The following is an 18277-nucleotide window of genomic DNA, read 5'->3' as shown; positions in this document are numbered from 1 at the left end:
CCCCTTGGTCTCGCCCCACATGCTCTGCTGGCTCCAGGCTCTGGCAGTCAGAGCCCCTCAAAGAGGCAGCAATTGGAGGCCAGGAGAGGAGTGCCAGCCTGGGGTTTTGGGGTACCCCCAGCCCATTTCAGCAATGCTGCTTCTGCCTCTCGTGGCTGCTTTTCCCCTTCCACCAGCTGCATCCAGCCAATGCTAAGTTGAGAGGGGGCAAGGGAGCAGGGGCCAGGGAGGTCCTGCTGCAAACTGAGGCAGCAGTGCTGCCAAGGCAGCTGCAGTCATGTGGTGGAGCTTGGCTATGGCTAGGGCCATTTCAGAGCAAAAAGAGGACATTCTCTACCCCCTGCTATCCCAGGAGGGTGTTTGCAAGGAGAAGAGGGCAGGCACATCACCCCAGTGCCACTGCCAGCCTGGGCTGAGTTCTGGGGCAGACCCCTGTGCTACTGAAGAGGCTGCTGGCAGCAGAAAGCCCCTCCCAGCATCACTGGAGCCAGCATGGGCTGCTTTCACCCAAGGGTGGGATTAGCTCCTGCATGCAAGGCTGCCCTTGTCACTTGTCACCAGGGCATTATGGAGAATCCACATGCCTCAGTTTCCCCCTTCAGTCGTCCACTTCAAAAGCTGGGTGCTGCTGTGGCATATGGACACAGACCCCAGAAGGCTGCCCAGGACATGCTGGGCACCTCTGGAACCACATGGGGTGAGAGTGGTGATGGAACTGGGTGAAGCAATGACCTACAAACCCCATCTGCGTGCAGGGTGGGCTGAGTTCCCCTCCTGTCTTCTTTTTCCTGCCCAGGTTTTGAGCAGTATTCTTGCAGTGAGGAGGAAGGCGGGGGGCAGCCCATATGCAGGTGGAGGACCAATGTCCTCATTGTCCCATCTGTCCTGTCTCCCTGCAGTGGCCTGTGATGCCTCAGCAGCTTGTGGGACAGCGACCCCAGGAAAGTTGGTGGTCTGAAGGCTTTAGAGGCAGTGGGGACACAGCACCTCCTGTGGAACCTGGACAGGGAAGGACAGCAAGCAGGGACCAGTGGGGAGCACACAGTCCCCAGCATCCTGAGCCCCTGTCCACCTCCAGCAGTGTTTGCTGCTCTCTTTGGGCCTTGGAATCTGCCTGGCTCCTGCCTACCCCATCCTCCTGCCAGCTTGAACTGCAGGCATGGAGGAGAGATGAAGCAAAGCAACACAAGCCATAGTCACCATCCCTGGAGGTATTTAAAAGACATGTAAATATGGCACTTAGGAACAGGGTTTAGTGGTGGACTTGGCAGTGTTAGGTTTACAGTTGGACTTGATGAGGCTTTTGTCCAACCTAAATGATTGATTTTATGATTTCGTGTTCCTGAGGCATCTCTGGGGAGGCAGCATCAGAGTCATTGGAATGTCTTCCTCTGTGCCAACAGCTTAAAAAAAAAAGAAAGCCCAAGCAAAAAGCCAAGCTAAAATTAAAATGCCCAAGAAGCTCTGTACAACAGGGTGTTTCATCAGTTACTCTTCCAGTACTGCTAAGCCAATATCTTCTTCCCTCCTTGGACAAGACATCTGCCAAGATCTCTTCCAGTGCTCCTCAGTCCAATCTGCTCGTGTCCCTGAGCCCCTGCAACACAACTTCAGGCTGTCACCCTCCTCCAGCTCTCTCTCAGCACATTGGCAAAAAGCAAGCCTGTCCTGCTGCTTGAGCAGCAATGCTGTGGCCTCAGTCCTTGGATACCTGTGTTGATTCAGGAATGAGCCGTAGCTGTCCCTGGCTTGGGGACATCACCACTAGGAGGTTTACTGGGGCCAAGCAAGCATGGTCCTGCCTGTGCTGGAGGAAGGGGGTCCTGCAGGGTGCCAGCAGACTGTTTGGGGTTGCAGCTGGCAGTTTTGCCCTGCTTGCCCCTGTGTTTCCACAGCAGTGCTGTGCTCTTCACCTCACAGAACCCCAGTGCCAGCAAGCTCAGACACAGTGCCCACACTGTGTCCAGCCCCTTGCCTGGGTGTTGCAGAGAACAGCCCTCCAGAGGAGCAAGACTGGGCTAGTAAGATATGCAGCCTTTGTGTTTCAATCAAAATAATGTTTCTGTGTCTGCAGGTGCTATTGAGCGGGATGCTAAAGCTGCTGTGGCCAGACATGCCCCAAAATCTCTCCTAGCAGTGACCACAGGAAACAGCAGGCTCCTCTGTGCCATGTCTGCTGTGTCATGGGCATCCAGCTGATAGAAGTCTGTCTGGACAAGCCCTGCCTGTCATCCCTTTCCTCTTTCTTTTGCTCAGGATGGCACATGACTATGCCACAATCCAGATTTTAATATTAGGCTGCTTTTCTCTGCCCTGGAGCTTTGGATCTGAAGGGATGTTGGGTATTTCATAAAGCAGCCTCACTGCAGAGTCTCCCCAAGGCAGAAAACAGGGTTGTGAGCAAAATCCTTGGGGGACTGAAGGGCAATGCAGCCCCGCAGACAAAAATAAGAAATGTTGTCAGCATTTGCCTGGAAAGCATAAACTGAACCTGGCATGAGACAGCAGGACCTTACTAAAGTATTTGGGGTAGTTTGCTCAGTGTATGGGAGTTTGGTTTTGATTTTCTGGGGTTGCTTTGGTTTTGTTCTGCATCATTCATTTTCTGCTTTTGTGGGTGGAGGCTGGGAATCAAAGTGCCAAAAATCAGCATAACACCAAGAGCTCCATCCCACAGGAACCACAGCCTGGAGACTCAGAACGAGCAGGAATTGCTCCCAAATATGCCCATCTTAGGTGATTTCTCCAGCTTCCAGAGAGGAGCACTGGGAGGCACCTGAACCACCAGCATCTCCCATCTCCACTCTCTCTCCCTTCTCTGTCTGATCCCTTCTGTCTGTCCCTGACATGGCACCATCTATGGAAAAAGCACTGCTCAGGACCTCATTTGAACAGAGGCTCCAAATAAAAAGCATTGGTTCTGGCTGCTCTTTAATGGAAGCAAAGATCCTATTGATTCCTGCAATCTCTCTCTGTAGGGAGCCAGGAAATGCTCAGTGCAGAGGAAAGTTGAGTAAAAAGAGAGGGAAAATTTCATTTTCCATTGTTGGTCCGAGCTTTCCTGCATCTCAAAGGCTGCCTGGGTGGGGCTGTAGGCTGTGGAGGGGTGGGGCTGGGGTGTGGCAGCTCGGCTGAGCTTCCTGCCCAGGTGGCACCGGTGTCTCTGAGGAATAGTCCTGGGACAGTGTTGCTCCCCTGCCATGGAGATTCAAGCCCCTGCTGCCCTGCTATGCCTCCTCACAGTGCTGGTGTTGAAGGTGTGTGATGCTCATTAGAATGCTGTTCCTTGTGCTGGCTTTTATCACTGCTGGAGCAGACAGCTGGCCTTGGAGTGCTGCCCTCCACGTGAGGAAAAATTGGTAGGCATGGTGGGAGTTTGAGGACAGGTGTGGGCTGTGAGAAACATCCCCCAGAAGGCTCCAGGCGGGAGCAGGGAATGGGCACCAGCAGGAGCTGCCTGTGCAGCAGCACTGCCCCACAATGGATGTGGCACCAGGGGCAGGGTCACTGGAGAGGTTCCCAGTGATTGCACCTGTTCCCATGCTCTCCTGACGTGGTGCTCCTGCCTGTCCTGGGGCCATGGAGGGATCATAGCACCCCAGTGTGTCCCAGGGGTGGACTGCGCTGTCCTGATGCTTTTGGGCACCAGTTTGAAGAGCTGCAAGATGTGAGGTGAGAGCCCTACCTTGCTCCTGGAGCAGGAGTCCCCCAGCCCCTGGAGCTGCAGGGTGACAACCTCACCCCTGGGACTCTCAGGACTCTGCTGGTCTTTCTACAGCTCCCTGCCCCAGTGACAGCATGTCACCATGATCCACAGAAGCAAGAAATTACCTGGGAGCCAGCTTGCCAGTCTGGGGGATTCTCAAACAGCCTGAGCCTTTTCATGGGTTGTTCCTCCCTAGACCATCCCAGCTATGCCTGGAGCTCCTAAGCTCTGCATCACCCTCTGAAAAGGAGCTCTGGTTGAATCTGGGCTGATGTCCCTCCCAAAGAGCTGCTTTCTTCAGCCCCATGGATATGGGGAGCAGCTTTGGTCATTGCTTTTCACATTGACACACCTTGCCAGTGGCATCCAGGGAAGATGGAGCAACCTTCAGCAGGGATGTTGGAACCAAGAGCTCTGCAAGTCCACAGCTGCCTTTGGGGGCACACCTTCAATCCAGGCAGCTGGGAAGCTTTGTGAGGACCACCCTTCCACCCTCTGCCCATCTCCTAGACCATGAGGGTAGGAGGGTCTGCACTGCCATCCAGGGGTCCAGCAGTGCTCACTGGATGGCAGGGCAGGGTGATGAAGGAGCTCTGCTGTGGGGTGCTCCTTCCTCCAGGGTATCCTCCTCCTTGGGGTCTTTTCTTCATTACCAGAAAGGGAGGAGGTGGAGGGAGGAAAGTCACAGTCCACGAGAGCCAAGAGTGAATTTATTTCAGCTGGCCCCAGTCATCCCTGTGGCACTTATGGTCCAGTGGGGCAGTACTAATTGCTCTATTGACAGTGGGGGTTTAAATTAGATTTAAGAAAGCCTTTCAAGCAGTGGGGATTCTGTCTCTGCTGATAAGGCTTTCTGATAGCACATATGAAGGAGATGATAAAGTCCCTCTTTTCTCTCTTCCTTGTAGGCAGCAAAGAGGAGTTTAGTGCTGACAGGGCACTGTAAGGCCCGAAGGCTTTAGGACTGTTAGCAAGTGTCTGATATTAAGTGACAACTATTTTTTCTTCTCCTTCCCTCGCCTTGCTGCCAGGGATGATCTGAAAGGAGGAGACAGCACTCAGTGCTGTCGGGTGCCGAAGCAGAGCTGCTCACACATGGTGCAACACCTGGAAACCTGGGGCTGGAGGGTGTCCTGCACACTTTGGTGCTTCACTGCTCATAGCAGCACCACACCCTGTCCCTGGGGAGGGATGGCATGCCACAGGAGGCACCCTGGATCCCCAGGACCGGGAGAAGCTGTGTGGGCATCTCTGGCCTAGGCTCAGGAGTTGAGAGTGACTTTGGTAAGGGTGTTGTTTCTCCTTCAGTAACGCTGGGGCCCAGGAGGTGCCTGCTGAGAGTGCAGAGGCACTCTGATGCCTACAGCTGGCATCTGCTCTACAGGCACATTACCACACCTCAGCAAGAGGCAGACTGTGACCTGGCCTGCAGGACAGGTGTGCTGCAGTGCCTGCAGTCAGCATCTGCACTCCAGGTGTGGGGTACCACTCACAGCCAGCCCCTGTGGTGCAGGTGTGCAGTACCACCTACGCTCGGCAGCTGCAGTACAGGTGGTACCTGAGCACCCGCTGCTGGTGTCTGCAGTACAGGGGAACTGTAGCAGCTACAGCCTGTGTCTGCAGCACAGGTGTCCATGCACAGCCCAGATGTGCAGCACAGGTGTCCATGCACAGCCCAGGTGTGCAGCACAGGTGTCCGTGCACAGCCCAGGTGTGCAGCACAGGTGTCCATGCACAGCCCAGGTGTGCAGCACAGGTGTCCATGCACAGCCCAGGTCTGCAGCACAGGTGTCCATGCATGGCCCAGGTGTGCAGCACAGGTGTCTGTGCACAGCCCAGGTCTGCAGCACAGGTGTCCATCCACAGCCCAGGTCTGCAGCACAGGTGTCCATGCACAGCCCAGGTGTGCAGCCCAGGTGTCCATGCACAGCCCAGGTGTGCAGCCCAGGTGTCCATGCACAGCCTGTGTCAGCAGACAGGTGTCCATGCACAGCCCAGGTGTGCAGCACAGGTGTCTGTGCACAGCCCAGGTGTGCAGCCCAGGTGTCCATCCACAGCTTGTGTCTGCAGCACAGGTGTCCATCCACAGCCCAGGTCTGCAGCACAGGTGTCCATGCACAGCCCAGGTGTGCAGCACAGGTGTCTGTGCACAGCCCAGGTGTGCAGCACAGGTGTCCATGCACAGCCCAGGTGTGCAGCACAGGTGTCCATGCACAGCCCAGGTGTGCAGCACAGGTGTCCCTGCACAGCCCAGGTGTGCAGCCCAGGTGTCCTTGCACAGCCCAGGTGTGCAGCAGAGGTTCTAGCACAGCATCGACAGTCGCTGTGGGCAGTGCAGTCACACAGCAGTGCCTGCCTGCAGGACAGGTGCTGCAAAGCTCCTTTGGAAGGCTCAGGGCAAAGCTGGAGGGGAAGGAAATGACTAAACAGAGTTTGTTTTCCACCAGTTCACCACTTCAGAGCCAGACCTCATAACAGCTCCTGGTGGTGAGTTGTCTGATGGAAGACTTTGTCATGGAAACACTAGGTTTTTAAACTACCACTTTTCTTCTGAGGTAGCCACACACTTCTAGAATGAGGGTTTTATTTATTTATCATTGCTGAGAGCAGCCTGTGGAAGGTGAGAGTTGTGGTGGGTGACTGGGGTGCAGCCCACATCCCTCACCAGCCCTGCCCTGGAGCTGCTGTTTCCAGGTGCCAGCTGGTACTCCATTGTAAAGCTTTGGAGATTATACTAAGGGAGAGCTGGAAGGGATCCATCCCCTTGCCTACTCAAAAGAGGACACTGGGGCTGTTCAGCAGAAAGCGCTTTTTGCCTGGATTCACTGGAATCCCTTGCCTGGAATCCCTTTCACTCCTCTGTACCCCGCCCAGGACTGTCCTCACCCCATCACACCACAACAGTTAATGCCACATTGCTGTGCCCCTCCAGTCCTGATCCAGCTCAGGGAACACAGGCCTGGAAACCTTTGGTTTTGACTGAGAGCTGCTGGAGGGGACCTTATCCATGTGTGTGTTGAGTTGCCTTCTGCTAAGAGTGACAATGACTGATGCCCTCACTATCCTTGGTATCGAGGACAAGGCAGGGAAAGATCAACGCTTTGCTCTCTCCCCAAGCAGGAGGCTGGGGACAGGGAGGACGGCTCCAGAGCTGCTGGTCCACCACTTCATATGTTGCCTCTCCCCCTTTCTTCCTCCCCAGGCTCCTCTTTCCTCTCTACCTCCAAGAAATTATTCATTACTGGGCAAAATTTACCTTTTGCACAGAAGATTGAGTTTCACACTGCGGGCTTTGCTGTGTAATAAATGTGGTTCCCCTCCATCACCTATAAACTGCTCCCTGCTGCCATGGGGACATAGCTCAGGACTCTGCACACCTGGTCAGCTGCTGCTCACTGGCCTGTGCACCCGAATGCCAGGGTGCTGGCTTTTACTAGAGAAACAGATAAGCAAGCAAATACAGCAACAGAAATTTGCATTGGAAACATCTGCAGAAATTGCAAAGGCTTTGTAATGTGCTTGGGGAAAAAAAATATCAACATGGCTTTGGGCAAAACAGTCAAACAAAGCAAATACTGCATGGAAAATTGCAATTCAAGTGAGAAGAAGTTGGTTTTCTGGCTAGATTTTTGTCCTAAAATAGCTTCTCTCCTCCCTTGTCACAGGGCTAATCTCTAAGAAGGAATGAGGTTTTCCAGGGTGAAAGCAGCCAAATGGTGGATTCTCTGTGCTGTCACTGGAAGCCTCTGCCTGTGTCCTGGCCATGCCACAGAGTCCTCAGGGATCTTATCTGGGTTCCTCTGCTCTCTCTTACTCCACCTGTATCCCTTGAGACCATCAGTGCTTTGGGACAAGAACCATTCCCTGCAACATAACTCTGTTTTGATGCTGGCCTAGGTACATGGGCAGGAGCAGCAGTAATTATTTTAAGAGCTGATGAGATGAGGGAGGAGCAGCAGGGGGTGGGCAGCAGGTGGCTTTGTTCCTTGGCAGGGCTGGGTGATGCTGCTGATGATATTTGCACTGAGCCAAGCTGAAGGCTGCATCAAGGAGATCTCACACTTTCCAAAGAGCAGGCTGGTTGCTGGGGGGTCCTGTCCCACCTCCTGTCATTGCCATTGTCCCCAGAAATGGGGTGGCTGCACTAGCTGGAGATATCTGGGCTGTGGTGAGGGGAGGCCATGGCCCCTGGTTCCTTGCCTGCTGCAAGTCCTGGTGCCACCCATCAGCTCCCAGGGCTGTAGAAAAGGAATATTCAGTGGAAGGTAAATTTGAGTGTAAATAGGGGGAGTTGGTTCCTGGGTTGCAGGTGGTTTCCCAGCTGCTCAGGGTCCCACATGCCAGCAGTGCCCCAAGATGTGGCATTGCCACCTGCCTCAGGTTCCAGCTGTCGCCCACTCCCTGAGGTGCCTCTTGTGATGGCAGCTGGAGCACAGGTGGGGTGGCAGTCAGGGAGCCATGCTGTGAGCACAGAGGGGACACATGGAAAAGGCAGTGGAGAGCAGGCATGAGAGAAGCAGGGGGGAAGAAGAAGAGTGAGTGATAAGGAGACTGTAATTAGCACTTGGCGCTCCTCGCCTAGAGCTGTCAGAGGAAGGTCACCTTCATTATCTCTGTTTCACAGATGGGGAAACTGAGGCACGGGGAAGGCAGTTAGAGTGATTTGCTCAAGGTGACCTGTGAGGGCTGTCAGCAGGGTCTGGGTCTTGCCTGTCCATGCTCTGCAGCACCAGCACACTGGGAATGGCTCTTGCTGCCAGCCCTTGGAGCCCAAACCCAGCACCGAAAGATCAGTATTAAAGGACATGGATCCCTTCTCTACCCATCTCCAGGCTCATCCTCTTCAGACCCACTGTCTCCCCCAGCATCCCTGCCCCTAAGAGACATTTGAGATCAGGCCGGTTCAGCTGCACCCCAAAATCTGCTTGTGCAATCCCACCCAGCTGCTCTTGCCTTCCCTCCAGCCCTGCAAAGGCTCCCTGTGAGCCCGAGGCCATCTGGGCTCCTGCAACAGTCCTGTTGGGTAATGGAATATGTTTTGCTGGATATTTTTCTCTCGCCAATGGAGCTCCCCCTTTATTTAGGTTAAAATGGATGCCATCTGGCTAATGAGCCCATACTCATGTTCTAGATTAAAAGGCAATCCTGTGCACGGCACTGGAGATTAGAGAGGCTTAAATGGTTTTGAAGGTGCAATTTGCTTTTCATGCATGGTGCAATTTACTTCCTGGTGGGTGGGCCTGCATCCCCATGGCTGTCCCCAGCAGCTCCATCCTGGCTCTGGTCTCCTCTACCAGCCCTGGCTGCAAGAAAATGAGAGCTTGGACATCTCCAGCCTGGCAGGGCCGTGCAGGGTATCCTTGTAGCTGTTGCTGCCATTTGCCCACTCCTGGAGGGGCTTTTTGGTGCAGGCAGGATGTCTTCATCACCTGCTTTCTTAGCTGTCACCCTCTCCACACCTCCCTGCACCACAGCATTCCCTGGGACAAGGCACAGCTCACCAGGACAGAGTAGCCTCTGCCCCTCTCCCAGCCCAGAGAAATGGGGGACAACTGTGGCCCATCAAGATATTGATGGCAGATGGCTGAGGCTGAGGTCTCTGCTGTGATCAACATCTTGCACATCCTGCAGCATCAACTGTGAACTACCTGGGTGTGCTCCCATCTCCCCAAAACCCCTCTGCAACCCATTTGCAGGTAGCCTTGGCTCCTGGGATGATGCTGCATCTGCCAAGAGAGCCCCACCAGGGACTGGATTTCCTAAGGAAAATGTTGAAAATGAGACAGGGAAGATGGAGCATTTGTGCAAGGCATGTCATCACCTCCAGGCACCTCCCACGGAAAGTGCCACAGGCTATGGAGTGATGAAGCATGCCCCAGCAAAATGCCTCATTTTGCAGTGAATTTCCCCTTGGCTGCAATGGAGCTGGTTTTACAGTCATCTCCTTGCAGTCCCATCACTGGGGGCTCTCCGCCCTGGGGGCAAACCCTGACTGCTCCTGCCTGTGTTTGCTTCCACAGATGGCTAACCCTGTGCCGTCAGCCTGCTGCGTGGTGCTCGCCGCGGTGGTGGTGGTGTACGCCCAGAGGCACAGCCAGCTGGGTGAGTCCTTCACGCCTCCCTCCCAGGCCCTGGGGGTCCTGAAAAATGGGAATCCTGCTCCTTCAGCCCCTCTCTCCTGGGGGAATCTGGGTGCACCCTCCATGTGCATCTGATATTATTTATCAGGCATGTTATCACTTCTCTCCATGACAAGTGTCCCCTCCAGCCCATCACTGTGGGGTTTGGGCATCCTTCATCTCCCTCTGCTGATGCCCCTTGCCCTGCCCACGGCTCTCTGTGTCCCTGCTGCTCTGGACTCCTTTGGCCACTCTTTTGTAGATGCTGCCCCATGCAGCCTGCCCATGAAGGAGTCAGGAGTTGGGAGGAAGCATCAGCCTGACAGCTCCAAACTCTGATCACCCCTGACAGCTCCATGATGCCTGGACCCACAAAGATGATGGATGATGCTTCATCCTGCTCTCACCTCCTTGGAGTGACTTAATCCCCACTGCCACCACACATCTGTGCCCACCCCTAGCTCACCTCTCTCTGGGTTGGCAGAGGATTCAGGGCTTATTTTAGTGGTGGCTTTAGAGGGATCACCCTTTAGAGTCACTGGTGGCATTGGGAGCTGGAGGAGCCCCACATGATCAGGGGTCTAGGCAGGAGCAGGAGGATTATGAAAGATGGTTGGGTTCTGGTGTAGAGTCCAGCTCTCCAAAATTAGGAAAAAATGGGGAATCTCCAGAATTCCCTGCTTTTTCTGGCAGCCTGTCTGTAGTACCTTTTAGAAGATCTTGGAGGGGAATTTTGCTCATTAACTCCAGTAAAGACATCTATGCATCCTTGGGCTCTGTGAAATTGAGGAATCCAGCCAGAGTGCCCACTGAGCTGCCTTAAATCCAGTTGGGTGGGTTTACATTGCCACAAGCTTCCTTGGACACAAAGCAGCCAGGGTTTGGCAGCACATCCGCATTGCATGGGGACAGCCACTCTCTGGACACAGAAGGATCTCGCTGGCTGGTGTTCCAGGAAGGTCCCCAACCCCTTCCCAGGGTGTCTGCTCAAAGCATTTGGGTGCTGGGCTGTATGTGATGGTGGTGTGATGCTTCCTGCAGAGAAGCAAAGCTGCTCTCTCCTGCTGTGCTTGCAGGATCACTGCCTGGGGAGCTTTAAAGGACCTGGCAATAGGACAGCAGAGCATCCTTTGGATGCTTTGAATACTAACCCAGACCTGCTGCACAGGGAGGTGCACAAAACACAGAACTGCCAGGTACTTCAGGGTTGCACACACTTGAATTGTGTTGTCTAGAGAAGAACAAATGCTGCTGCTCACCAGTGAGCAGGACCAGACATTTTGCCACTGACAGCTGGTGCAGAGCTGCAGTGACTGTCACCTTCTGCTCTGTGATACAGCAGGATTCAGGGGGTCAGCAGCATAGCCTCCCATGTCCTCGTGTCCCTCCTGTTTCCCTTGCCTGCCTGTGTCTGGGGGGGAGGTTTCTGGGGCACCAGCTGAAAACTGAAGCTGCAGAGGCCTGTGTGCATCAAAAACTGCCTGAAGGGAGTGTGAGAAGTGTGGCAGGGCTCTTCCCATCTGTAGCAGCTTCACTGGGGGACAAAAAAAGAGTACAGAGTCAGAAAATTACTTATGAGACAGTAGGACACCTTCAGGACTGTCCTCAATCTGTCCCTCCCGGGCACCTCTCTGAAATTCCGAGGTAGGCTCTGGGCAGGAGCTTTGGAGCAGCAGATCTCCCTCCCACCCCACCGTGCCCGGCTCAGAGAGGCTGCACACAGGCAGGTCAACAGCAGAGACCCAAAGCTTGTGCCCTGTGCCTCCCAGCCAGAGCCCATCCCCTGCCCTGCTGCAGCCTCTCCTCACCAGCCAAGCCCAGAGCTCATCCCCCGCCAGCCGGGCACTGGGGCTGGAAGTGCACAGCAGGAATGGGGCTGGAAGTGCACAGCAGGAATGGGGCGGGAGGATGGATTAATCCCACTGGTGGCAGGGACCCGGTGGAGTGGTGGGGAGATGCTGGCACAGAGTCCATTTATCATGCACTTGAGGCACGTTCGACTTTAATAGCTCATGAAGCACTCTAAGAGATGCATTAGCACTGAATACTTGAGTGAGGAGGATGTGACAAGCTGTTAAGTGAGCATGAGCACGGCGGAGGGAGCCTGGCCACCCTCTCCTGGCTCTCCTATGCACCAGGGTGATTACTGGAGCGTCCTGCAAAGTGCCACATGAATTAATAAAAGCAGCATCAGGCTTGGTGAAGGTGAAGCTGTTCATGTATTAACCCCTCTGCTGCTCACCTTTAGTCCTTCTCCTTGGAGCTGGCAGAGCATCTGTCTGGGATGCAGAAGCCTGGGATGATCCCCACTGTTGGGGGAAGGGAGTGGAGGGGCTCAGAGGTCAGTGGGTTTCTGTGACCTTTGGGGTGACAGAGCTCCCTTGCTTTGCATGCCTGGCAGGCTGCTCAGGTTTCACGTGCATGACACAGCTGGGGACTGAAGTTCCCAGGGGGTGGGAGACCAGAGACATCCAGCAGGGCAGCTCCAGGGGCATGCTCGGAGGCTGGCACTAATGTTCTGGCTCTAGCAGTGGGTTTGGCGTGTCCTGCTGCAGGGAAAGGCAGAGGGGCTATGGAAGAGAGTGTCCAGGACTGTCATCCCCAGTGTATGAATAAACAGCTTTAGATGGGGCTGCCAGATTGGGCCAAGCTGCCCGCAGAGATGGGCATTGCCCTGGACAGTCACAGGGCTGTCCCCATCTGCACAGATCCAGCTGGCATGGAGGGATGGATGTGATGGTGTTCACAGGGGTCCCAGGACGAGGGAAGAGACATGAATCTTGACTCCGCGTTTCAGAAGGCTGATTTATTATTTTATGATATATATTACATTAAAAGAAAATGATATATTATAACAAACACTAAAAGAATAGAAGAAAGGATTCCATCAGAAGGCTAGCAAGGAATGAAAAGTAATGATAATAAAATCTTGTGACTGCTCACAGCCTCAACACAGGTGGCTGTCATTGGTCATCAAGTAAAAACAATTTCACATGCTGGGTAGACAGTCCTCCAGATCACATTCCAAAGCAGCAAAACATGGAGAAACTGAAGCTTCTCAGCTTCTCAGGAGAAAAGATCCTGGCAAAAGGATTTTTCATAAAATATATCTGCAACAGATGGATAGGAGCTGCAGGAAGAATGGGAGAGCACACAGGAGGCAGAACAGTCAGAAGACCTGGAGAGAAGGGGAGGGCCTTGGGCCCGCTGTAAAGAATCACAGAATGGTTTTGGTTGGAAGGGATCTTAAAGATCATCACATTCCAGTCCCACAGCCATGGACAGCAGCACCTTCACTAGACCAGTCTGCATAAAGCCCCATCCAGTCTGGCCATGAGCACTTCCAGGGATGGGACATCCACTGCTTCTCTGGGCAGCTGTGACAGTGCCTCACTATCTTCACAGTGAAGGATTTATTCCTGATATCTAATCTAAACCTACTCTTTTTCAGTTTAAAGCCATTACCCCTTGTCCTGTCACTGCATGTCCTTGTGAGAAGTCCATCCTCAGGTCTCTTGTAGCCCCTGTATGTACTGGACAGTCATCCTAGAGCCTTCTCTTCTCCAGGCTGAAAAACACCAAGTATTTCAGCCTTTCCTCATAAAAGAGATATTCTAGCCCTCTAATCAACTTCCCATTATTTTGGATAGCTCAGTTTTCCTTCCTGTGCTCTGTTCTCCAGGCAGTGGCTGCTGCCAATTTATTTCAGAATGGAGGAAGGTGATGGGGGAAGCTGAGCAGAGCACGGATGCGATTGCAGTCTGCAGTGACACTCACGCCTTTGGTTGTCCAAGGCCTCCACTCTGTGAGAGCAGAGCTGGTGGGGGTCCCTGCAGTGCAGTGACCTCCTTCCTAGCTGGGTCTGGGTTCCTTCAAAGGTCTGGGAGAGGTCACAGCACAAGCTTTGGGGTTTAACCCAAGCTCTTATGTGGGAAGTGTGTGAGTGGCAGAGATGCCTCACCACATGTCAGGCTACAAAATGTACATGCATGGGTGATTTCAGCTTCTTGTACTGAGTGCTGTGACTGCCTGTTGCTGGATTTACCTGTTCTTATTAAACTCAATGCTTAAGGCAGTCCTGGGAAGAGGGAGCTCTGCTGTGACCAAGGTGTCTGCCCCATCCATCAGCCCTGCCAGAGTTATGTCCACATCTGTCCCAGATTGAGATTTCTTTGCTTTTAAAAGAGGAGTAATTCTGCTTTATTGATCCTCACCTTGCTGAATTAACTCATGTTTAAACAATAATTATGTTTTCACCCAGGAGAGGAGACAAAGAGATAAAAGGCTCTGGAAATGAATGCACTTCAGATGTCACATGCTGGGGTTAATTTATTGATGGGTGAAGAAATTCCCATCTCCTCTCTTCCTCACCAGCTACAAGCAATTAGCCCCCATCATTCCTCAGCCGAGGAAAAGAGAGATTTTGTTTCATTGCTCTCCCTTTTTTCTTGCTCTCTTAAGCCCTGACTAATCTTTTGCAGTCGGTTCTGCTGCAAAGCCTCCCGGGGGCTCCAGTTTGCACATACCTTGTTAGAAATGCTGCTGCAATGACAAAGCCTGGACCAGTAAATAGCCTTCAAAATGCACAGCAAAGCCAGGCAAATTGGCTTTTCAAAGAGAAACCAGCTGTAGATAGGAAAACCTCTTTCCCCTTCTAGAATTGCCCAGCCTTGTCTGTGTTGCATTTTCTGCCTGACAGGGGTGTGACCAGCTCTTTCTGAACTCTGCTTCCTCCACGTAAGTCAGCCCATGCCAGGGAGGTGCCATCTGCCTGGCATGCTTAAACCAGACACTTTGAATTTGGAGGTGTTCTCTGGATTTGCTATGTAGGAGATGTTTGTACATTCACACCAGGCTGTGTGGTTTCTTTGTAGACATCTGTGTAGGCTTTGGTTGCTGTGCAAATGCAGTTGAGTTGAGGTGACTGGATTCAAGAGGTGTGATGGGGTGGCCTTGTGCATGCATCCTAAGATGGCTCTGCAGGACTGTTATCTACAAATATACATTCATAAGTATATTTGAAGTATCTCCTCTCATCTCTCCTCTCTCCTCTCTCCTCTCTCCTCTCCTCCCCTCCTGGCACTGTCACAGTGTCCTTCAGTCATGCATTAAGTGACATGACAAACATCTGTCATGTGTTGTTTGTTTTTGCACCCATTCCCCAGGGTGAGTTGCGTGTGCAACAGAGTGATCTGGAATTTTTGTAATTGCCCAGGCACAGGCAGTTTCTGGGGCAGGCAAGGCCAAAGGGACTGACAGTGTGTGCAGAGTGGCTGGCTGGGAGGCTGGAAGTGGTGCCTTCTTCCAGGCTCAGGCTGGGGCCCCTTCAGGAAAAAGCTCTGTCTACTCATTACATAGCACCTTCCTACCTCCGTGACACCTCCTCCTTCTGCCTCTGGCCAAGTTTTGCTCTCAGCACTGCCACTTTATCTCCAGGTGGCTCCTGACAAAGCCTTATCAGTATTGTCCTCCGTCATCCTGCATTCTGCCAGTCTGACCTACATTCGTCCACTGGAGATGAATGGACTTGTGTTTGGCTGCATAAAACTCACGCTCATGCCGAGGGAAGGCTCGTATATTAACTGCTCTGGACTCTGTGTGTGATGGACTCATCCCTCCCATTATATACATCAGCCCTTGTGTCATTGGCAAACTTTGCCAGCAACAGTTTTATGTTGCCTTCAAGATAATTGATAAGACGAGTGATTAGCAATTGGCCAAGAACATATCCCTGCGGGACCACACTGGGAACACCCTCCTGCAATGATGATTCCCCATTAACAATTAATTCCCCATTAGCAATTACATTTTTTAATCCTTCCTGTTATAACTCTGGATGCTCTCATTATCCAGCTGGCTGAAAATACCAGCCTCACTTCACACTGCAGCCCCATTCAGCAGAGCCTGCTTAAATCATTCCGAAGGCTGCCATTCAAGGGCAGGCATCTGCTCTCTGCCTCCTCTTGCTCATTGCTACTCACAGCTGAGCTAGCCCAGGCTCATGGCCACCCGCTGGGAACCAGCATTTTCCCAGTGGGATTACTGCATCTGCTGGGGGACAATCTGCTGGCCCATCCCATGCTGGCCAGAGGTACAACCTGGCTGTAATTCAAGTTGCCCTCTGATGTCTTTCCAAGGAAGGTCCATCATCTCCACCCTTGAGAATTCATTACTGTGATGGTTTTCCCACTGCCTCCCCATCTTCCCTGCCAGCCCACAGCTGCAGGGAAGCAGAAGAGACAGCAACCCCACCTGGAGGGACACCCCTGCTGCAACCTGTTGGACTCTGCTGCACACTGTTAGGGTGTTTAAGTCCCCTTTGTTGCTCTGATCTTCCCTGGTGAAAATCAGAAGAAGAAGAAGGACCCCAGACCCAAACAGGCACAAACATCTGCATCCTCCCCTTTCCACTTCTACCTCTATCTCTGTTCATGAGCACCTGGCTTTTATTTTTCTTTTTTTCCAGCACAAGATGCATCTCCCGAAAAGTTCTCTGCCTGCAAAATAAAAGAAAACAGCAAAAATAGCCCAAGGTCCTGGAACAACTTTTTCTATTACTGGACATCCCCCTGAGCTCGAGTAGATTTCCTGCCCAGACACAGAGTGAATTACGGCCAAGCTCTAGGCAGCTGACCTTGTGGTCAGCCAGAGCAGAGGCTTGCTAATAAATGTGGTCAGCCCCTACCGCAAACAGCCTATTTTTAGTGCCTGTGCTTTCTTGCCCACTGCCTCATCACTCCACAGGTTCCAGAGCCGAGCATCCCACAGGGGTCCAGCTAGCAATGCAGGATAGCCCTGTCAGGAGCACATCTCAGGCTTGCTCCTCTCTCCTTGGAGCTGGGAAATCAAGAGGGTTCATTTCCACAGATTGTCTGTTAATTTTGTGCTGCAGAGAGTCGCTGGTGCGCGGCACAGCATGGCCTGTCCTGCTGGGACACACTGCTCGTGCCTGTCAGACAGGGATTGGAGAGCTCACAGCTCTTACCTGTGAGTGAAAAATAGCCACAGGTCAGCAATAAGATTGATATCCTGTAGTGCTAAGTGCTGTCAGATGCAGGAGGTGAAATGTTCTAGAAGTGCAAGTGGGGGAGAGAAGGGAGGGACAGGAGTAGAGGGATTGGCAGTGAGGTGAGAGGAAACACAGCTTGATGGTTCAGGGCTTTGAAGTCTTGCTTTTTGCAAGTTACCAAAGTTTGTGTACATTGTGAAGAAGCTGCCTGCTTTCCATGTACAATTCTGTCTGGAGTCACTGGAACTGAATTTGCCACTTTCTGGAAATGGAAGTAGTTGTTTGAAATGGAGCTGATGAAATTCTGGAGTAAAGTGGAGATCTGTCCCACGTGAGCCATCCAAGAGCTTGGAAGGAAACCTAGCTAGCAATATCTGTGATGCTAGCAAAAAAGGGAACTCTTCCCAAAAATAGGTCCTGTGTATTGAAGCAGATCACAAATCTGCAAAAGAATCAAAGACAGAAAATAAAAAAGAAAACACAGCTTTAGAGGGTAGATCTATCCGGCTTTGTACAAGCCTGTGATCCCACAAAACCTGTGAAAATAGTTCATGTCTTTGGTGAGAAGAAGAAACTGCCAGGAGGATCACAGTCTGCCAGGACTCATTAGTTCTGCCAGTGTTAAGGAAAAACATGTCTCAGTAGTTTCTTAGGCTTCATTACACATCAACAGACAACAGAGGAGGAGGAATGGGATTTGTAGTCCACCACCCAGACATCTGGAGAAGCTTCAAGTGGAGGAATTCTGCTAACACAGGGCAATGCTGCCACAACCCCAGGGGTGGGGACAGGACCTGCCAGGCTGTGGCTGTGCAGAGAGGGCAGAACTAAATTTGTGGATCACCTACATAAGGCCAGAGAGTCCTTGCCAATAAATCCTTGTTGAAACCCAGTGCTGAGCAAGGCCTGCTTGCTGGGGAGAGGCTGTGAGGAAAGGTTTGGATTTCCTTCTTGGCATGGCATCCTCCTGTTGTATGGAGCAGTAGCATGGCTTCCTCTGCTGACACGTAGTGGTAAATGGACACATTGCCACAGCAGCTGGAACCCCCAAAGGCTGATAGAAGCCAAAATCTCATTTGCACAGATTTTCAGCCCTTAGGAAGCTGAAGCCCAGCACAGAGGGAATAACCATGGACCTTGTTCTTTACGTGAGCACTGACTGCTGAAAAAGAACTGTGTCCTGTTGAGCACTGAGCTCCTTTTGGTGGGGGAGAAAGCAATCCTCATCCTTTCCTTACAATCTCAAAGGCTTGCAGAAATGGAAGATCGCATAAAACTGTAACAGGTGGAGTGGAAACCTTCAGTGCTTCAGGGATTTGGCTTCAATTAGCCTCCAAAAGCTCAGAAAGGTCTCACCTCAGAAGTCACATGTGGCCATCCCAGTGAACCAAGTATCTCATATTTCCAGAGCAGCCTGCTCCCACCAGCCCATGTGTCCAACAG

General features: G+C 52.5%; 1 protein-coding gene across 6 annotated transcripts in view; it reads left to right on the top strand.

Annotated features, from left to right (window-relative positions):
* Window positions 1-18277, top strand: part of CNTFR (ciliary neurotrophic factor receptor) — a 202167-nt gene that overhangs the window by 108987 nt on the left and 74903 nt on the right. For all 6 annotated transcript variants that reach the window (XM_054652411.2, XM_077171556.1, XM_077171558.1 and 3 more), the window contains one exon: window positions 9727-9808. In XM_054652411.2, coding sequence (XP_054508386.1) covers window positions 9727-9808 — 82 coding nt within the window. The remainder of the gene's footprint in view (window positions 1-9726; window positions 9809-18277) is intronic.

This window comes from Agelaius phoeniceus, chromosome Z (genome assembly GCF_051311805.1).
Source record: "Agelaius phoeniceus isolate bAgePho1 chromosome Z, bAgePho1.hap1, whole genome shotgun sequence".
Classification (NCBI taxonomy): Eukaryota; Metazoa; Chordata; class Aves; order Passeriformes; family Icteridae; genus Agelaius; species Agelaius phoeniceus.
Note: the sequence above shows the minus strand (reverse complement) of the source record. Positions and strands in the feature narration are given on the sequence as shown.